Raw genomic sequence first — 6,888 nt, forward strand, 5'->3', positions numbered from 1 at the left:
AGAAATAAAAAAAGCAATAGTTTTCAAAGCACTCTTCAAAAGGTGGTGACAGCGTAGATACCAGAATTTATCATGAGCTACCATATGATCCTTTCATATTTTTCCTTCTAACTGCTCCAGAATATAGGAGGCTAGAGGGTTTAAGTACTTTTTTATCATCAAAATCAACTTTCTGGACTTAAGGGCAAAGACACAAACGGACATTTGCACACCAATGTTTATAGCAGCGTTATTTACAATTGCAAAGAGATGGAAACAGCCAAAATGTCCATCAACAGACGAGTGGCTAAACAAACTGTGGTATATACATACGATGGAATATTATGCAGCTTTAAGACAGGATAAACTTATGAAGCATATAATAACATGGATGGACCTAGAGAACATTATGCTGAGTGAGTCTAGCCAAAAACTAAAGGACAAATACTGTATGGTCCCACTGATGTGAACCGACATTCGAGAATAAACTTGGAATATGTCATTGGTAACAGAGTCCAGCAGGAGTTAGAAACAGGGTAAGATAATGGGTAATTGGAGCTGAAGGGATACAGACCGTGCAACAGGACTAGATACAAAAACTCTAAAATGGACAACACAATAATACCTAATTGTAAAGTAATCATGTTAAAACACTGAATGAGGCTGCATCTGAGCTATAGGTTTTTTTGTTGTTGTTGTTGTTTTTTTGTTTTTTGTTTGTTTTTGTCTGTCTGGTTGTTTTTTTTTGTTTTTACTATTATTATTACTTTTATTTTTTTCTCTATATTAACATTCTATATCTTTTTCTGTTGTGTTGCTAGTTCTTCTAAACCGATGCAAATGTACTAAGAAACGATGATCATGCATCTATGTGATGATGTTAAGAATTACTGATTGCATATGTAGAATGGTATGATTTCTAAATGTTGGGTTAATTTCTTTTTTTTCTTTTTTCCGTTAATTAATAAAAAACAAATCAACTTTCTTTCTTTCTTTTTTTGTTAACAATAACATATACAAGAAAGCTATAAATTTCCAAGCACAGCACCACAATTAGTTGTAGAACATATTTCAGACTTTGACATGGGTTACAGTTTCACAATTTTAGGTTTTTACTTCTAGCTGCTCTAAAATACTGGAGAGTAAAAGAGATATCAATTTAATGATTCAGCATTCATATTCATTTGTTAAGTCCTAGCTTCTATGTACAATTTTACCATCACCTTTAATCTTTCCATACCTCTCATTGGGGTTGTTTGGGCTATGGCAATTCTAAATTTTTGATATTGGAACGGTCTGTCACTAATATGGGGTAGGGAGATGGAACTATCTGATGTTCTGGATAGGCTGGGCTATATGTCAGGACTTGGCTGGACCAGGGACCCATCTGGAGGTTGTAGGTTTCTGGCAAGTTACTCTAGTGTCTAGAACCCTTGTGGAATCTTATGAATTGCCCTAGGTGTTCTTTAGGATTGGCTGGAATGGTCCTGGCCGGGGATTGGCAGGTTATGAAAAGTAGCAAGGCTTACCTGAAGCTTGTTTAAAAGCATCCTCCAGAGTAGCCTCCAGAGTAGAGTCTATTTGAACTCTCTCTGCCACTGATACTTTATTAATTACATTTCTTTTCCTCCATTTGGTCAGGATGGAATTGTTGATCCCACAGTGCCAAATCTGGATTCATCCCTGGGAGTCATCTCCCACATCGCCAGGAGACTTTGACCCTAGGATGTCATGTCCCATGTAGGGGGGAGGGCAACGATTTCACTTGCAGAGTTGGGCTTAGAGAGACTGAGGCCACATCTGAGCAACAACAGAGGTCCTCCAGAAGTAACCCTAAGTCTAAACTTCTATGCTACCTACATAAGCTTCACAGGAGTAAGCCTTATGATCGAGGGCATGGCCTATTGATTTGTGTGTCCCTAAAGTCTGACATAGTATCAGGGGATTCCCTAATGGTAAGGTTTAATAGTTCCATAGTCTTTCTCCCCTCCCTCAGGGGACTTTGCCAATACTTTTTGATTATCTGCTTGATATACTCTAGGATGTATCCAGGCATTACAATAATCTATACAGGATTAAAGGACCTCTGGATTAAAGGACCTCTTTCTCATTCTGTACTCTCTGTGTTTCAGTTGTTCAAATGAGCTATACAGACAGGTTGAATTAGATTATGCACTACAGAAAATTTCAGTTCCAGTTCAAATAAACCGTTCTTCCATTGGTCTCAAAGAGTATGTGTGGTTCTAAAATATAGACACTGTCTTCCTTTCCCCTATGTTCTGAACTACTTTTACTCCAGTCTGTTCGGCTTTGATCTTATCTCTAAATATCAGATTATATATATATAAAAAACAGCCTTTCAAAATCCAGAAATAATAATCACCACTCCAGACTTTTGTGTCTGCTCCAAAAGCTTACAATCTAGGCCCCTGTTTTCTTATAATCATTTTCTGAAGGTGACCATACCATTCCTGTTTTTCTGTTTCTGGCTTATTTTGTCTTACCAAATGTCCCACGTATTCATTGACATCGTTGCATGCCTTACGGCATTCTTTCTTTTTGTAGCAACACAACCTTTGTTCATAAGTATACACACCATTGTTTGCCATTCTCCTTCTCTGTCAGTGCATCCTTCAGCCATCTGCATTCCTTGGGTATCATGTAGAGGGCCCAAAGTCCACAGTCCGTCAACATCCTCAATTTTAGATAATTTCATTTTTCCCAGAGACAAAAAGCCAATAAATACACCCTTACCAAATAGGAAATCTAAACCTTCTTTTAACTCTTGTCCCTCACCCCATTATTTACCTCTGCTGCTGCTGTGGTACTGCTGATGGTTTTGTGATTGGCTGAGTTTTTAGAATGACAATTCCCTCAGTCGTTTAGAAGATTAGGTGAGGATCATTCTCTATTGTGTCTCTGGGATGCGTAAGCCCAGGAGCTCCTTGTTTGCTGGGGACCAATAGAGTCACTGATCGAATGTAGAGTCAATCTCCTGAACTGGGTTGGGCGGTGAACAGAGGACTGTCTGGCTACTAAGTTGTAAACCTCTCCATAGTTAGTTCAGCGTGAGTGAGCAGTTGAGTGAGGACCTTCTGTTTCTTTCTACCAGTGAGATTCATTTTCACTAACCCGTCCACATACTTCTTCCCCCTGTGGCCTCAGGCATCATTTGTAAGAGAATTGGGGTGTGGATGCGCTGCCTTCATTGTTTAAATCCATGCTGAATTTGACCTCATCTGGTCACGGAGCAGTCTGAGGCTAGCCAACCATCATGGGGATCATATCCGCAGTTTAAACTGAACACACACTATAATTTCCTCAATTCAATATCTGAGAAGTTGAATCTAGAGATGAGAAGTAATGGAGTGGTTTTTGGCCATTTAATTGCACCTAAGAAAGAGTTTTACTGGCCCAGATTATCTTTTTCCCTAATGGTAGCCTTTTTCTTATAGTGAGCCTAAAGATCTGGTGCTTCTTATCTGATAGGTTCACAGGAAAGGGCTATCCTTGGTATCACTATTTCTACTAAAAAAAAAAAAAAGTACCAGTAAAACTCTCTCTCTCTTTTTTTCTTCTCTGTTCCATGGGTGGTAATTTTCCATAACGTCCTGATCCTTCAAGGGCCGCTGCTTTTAAGTGTCCTGCACATAATCTAATGTGATGCACAGGGAAGCTTTTCAGTAGTTCGATCTGTTGGCCAGATTCACTATGGTTTCTGTAATGAAAAGTATTTAAACTGTCTTTTAAAACCACATACTTCCTATGGAATGAATATAAACAGAAAAATAGTTTCCATTCTTTCTTCTCAATGCTTTAGAAGGAGGTCCCTGGAAGGCAGTTGCTCAGGGAGTGAACATTTGGTCACGTAGTTACTTCTCAACATCTGTACTGGACACATACCCACCCTTGTTAGGAGCGCTTCCTCTTATTTCTTTTAAAGTTCCCCTTACTTGAATCTCCCACTCCTGCCTTTAACTGTAAGTGAGGCTTTTCTATACTTTGCCTTGCTCCTCTTTTTTCTTTTTTTTTCTGGCCCCATATCATTTTTCATTACTTTGTAAACTTCAAAAATCTTGGCTCTGCTGGCCAACCCCCTCTCTCACCTACTTCTTAAATTCTCACATTTTATGAGAAACCTCTTTCATTTGAAAGGAAGGATATCAGAAAGGGGATTCATTTTTGTTTTCTGGCTTTCATTGTTAGACAGCTGCCCTCTGCTAGAATGGAATCCAAAATCGAAACAAAGTAGTAATAATATAAGGAGAATGATTAAAAGTATTTCTATGAGTAATGAAGGAGCCCTAGGTTTTTAAAATGTTGTAAATAAAGCTTTCATCTTATGAAGGTAAGTAGTATTACCCATTTGGATTATATTCATTTAGAATGATAGCAGTGGCTCAATTAGGATAAACAGAGACAGGCTTGGGCTCTGATTTGTGAAAAACTTTAAAACAAAGTCAGTTCACCTAACTTTACTAGGTAAACATAAGGTATAGAAGACATGGTCTTTAGGCTAAGGGAACTGATTACCTTCTGGTCTGAAATGCCCTGCTTGCGTTGGGAAAGAGCCTCTCTCCCTCCTGCTCTCGGAGGTATCATGGAAAGGTTGTTAAGTAACTGGTGAGAGGGGGTCTTTAGCATCCTCCTAGCTTCTCTGTTAGGTGTTGCTAAAAAAAAAAAATATTAAAACTGTGTATAACTCTTTGAGAAGAAGGAAAATAAAAAGTGTTGGCAAGGATGTGGGAAAAAATTGGAACTTTTATGTTTTGCTGGTGAGAATAAAAATGGTGCAGCTGCTGTGGAAAACAGTTGTCTTTGCAGCAGTGTTTGTAAAGGCAAAAAAAAAAAAATAACAAAACAAAACTGAAAAGGACCCAGATGTCCTTCTCCAGGAAATTGGATAAATAATAATGTGATATATTCAAACAATGGAATTTCACAGCAATGAAAATGAGTAAACTAGAGCCATATATCAACTGGGTGAATATCAGAAGCATATGGAAAATGACAAGCCACAGAAGACTTTATCTCATTTATATGAAGTTCAAAACCAAGCAAAACTAATTTCCCTCCTAGGTAAATTTGCCCAAAAGAATTGAAAGCAGGGTCGCAAACAGATACTTGTACACTCACATGCAGAGTGGTGTTATTCACAAGAGCCAATAGGTGAAACCAGCCCAGATGTCCATCAGTGGATAAATGGATAAGCAAAATGGTATATATATGTACAGTGGAATATTATTGTCACAAAAAGAAATGAAGATCTGATGCGTGCTGCCACATGAATGATCTTTGACAATATCATGTTGAGTGAAATAAGCCAGACACAAAGGGATTAGTATTGTATGATTCCGTTTTGTGTGGCCTATCTAGAAGAAACAAACTCAAAGGGAGAGAAAATAGATGAGAGGTTACCGGGACTATCGGGGATGAGGGGAAATGGGGAGTTATTATTTAATGGGTACAGAGTTTCTATTTGGGGTGTTGAAAAAATTTTGGCAATGGATCATGGTGACGGTAGTGCAACATTTTAAATGTAATTAATGCCACTGAATTGTGCCCCTAAAAAATCGTTAAAATGGCTCATTTTATGTGATTGATATGTTACCACAATCATTTTTTTTTTTAATTGGTGAAGTATATGCTTTATTTTTCATGTTGTAGAAATGTGAATGTGATTGAAACCTCTAACCAAAGATGTTTTGCATTACAGGTCAGCGTTGCTCAACAGACCCTGGCAGGTTCAGGCGCTGCTGTTCAAGAACCCACCCCAAGGTCTCTCTCAGTCAGTAACCTTCCAGAGAGAAGACTGGCTGACAGCCCCAGAGAGGACCTGAGGGCCAAGCGAGGCCGGCTTGTTTCCAGCCCAGAAGCTGGGTTCGAGCCCCAAAGCAGCGAGAACTGTAGGGTCCAATAGTGAAGACCACTACCTTGTGTGCAAGGACCCCAGGAGAACGCAGTAGTTGAATAGATAACAGTGTTCCTGCAGGGCTTTTCTCTTTCATCAGGGAGTACTTTATCAGTGGGAAAAAGACTCCTTACAAGTCCACAGATACTGTACTTTAGATCTCCCATATACAATATTGGAAAGGTTTATATTCCTCTCTCATAATATCAGTAGTGCTATATAAAGCTTTTTTTTCCGAAAATGTTACAATTAAATGGTAAGCACCGTGTAACAACTTCTCTGTGTATGTGGATTGTACACCCAAAATTACAAAACACATTTAATACCTTCAATTAACAGCTCCCAGGAAAATCTAAACTTTTGCTTTATGATATTTCCTATGTAAAATGTTAGGTCTGAAATAGTTTTAGATCAAGAATTTCTTTAAGCTGAGTAAAATGCAGGAAAACCATGTTAAATGTTTTTAGGACGATATGTATATGTACGTATATGTATTGTGTTCATCCTTCGCTTATGTAAGCTGTACATACGTGTGTGGGGGGAGGGCAGTAAGGAGGTGTGTTTATTTCCATGTGTCCTGGAGTGCCAGCATCCAGAGGTGTAGCATATCGAATTTCCTCTCATCTCGCACTGTTTTGTTTGTTTGTTTTCAAGATCAGTTTGTTACAGTTCTTTGGTATGTATCCTCAAATCTGGTGATTTTGTATTAAAATTTGGCATCTTTTTTTCCTAAAAAAAGAAGAAATCACCTTTGTTTCTGTAGAAATGATTTTTAAATAAATGCATTCTGAATTTTGGTAGTATTTCTTGGAAACTTCAGTAGCCTCTTATATAAGTAAAAATATTTGAAATGATACAGATCTTTCAACAAATGATGCTAGTATATTTAATGAACATATTCAATTATATTCAAGGACATGACTTGAATCATGGGTCACGAAGATTATATGAAATATATGTCCAGCCAAGTACCTAGTACATCGTACTCATTAAATTAC

At 38.1% G+C, this 6,888-nt stretch overlaps 1 protein-coding gene across 3 annotated transcripts in view; it reads left to right on the forward strand.

The window, feature by feature from the left end:
* CENPF (centromere protein F) overlaps positions 1-6,687 on the forward strand; it is an 81,129-nt gene extending 74,442 nt beyond the window's left edge. For all 3 annotated transcript variants that reach the window (XM_077157807.1, XM_077157809.1, XM_077157808.1), the window contains exon 20: positions 5,696-6,687. In XM_077157807.1, the coding sequence (XP_077013922.1) occupies positions 5,696-5,899 (204 nt within the window). In that variant the 3' untranslated portion in view covers positions 5,900-6,687. The remainder of the gene's footprint in view (positions 1-5,695) is intronic.
* Positions 6,688-6,888: the final 201 nt, after the last annotated feature.

Source organism: Tamandua tetradactyla, chromosome 4 (genome assembly GCF_023851605.1).
Source record: "Tamandua tetradactyla isolate mTamTet1 chromosome 4, mTamTet1.pri, whole genome shotgun sequence".
Classification (NCBI taxonomy): Eukaryota; Metazoa; Chordata; class Mammalia; order Pilosa; family Myrmecophagidae; genus Tamandua; species Tamandua tetradactyla.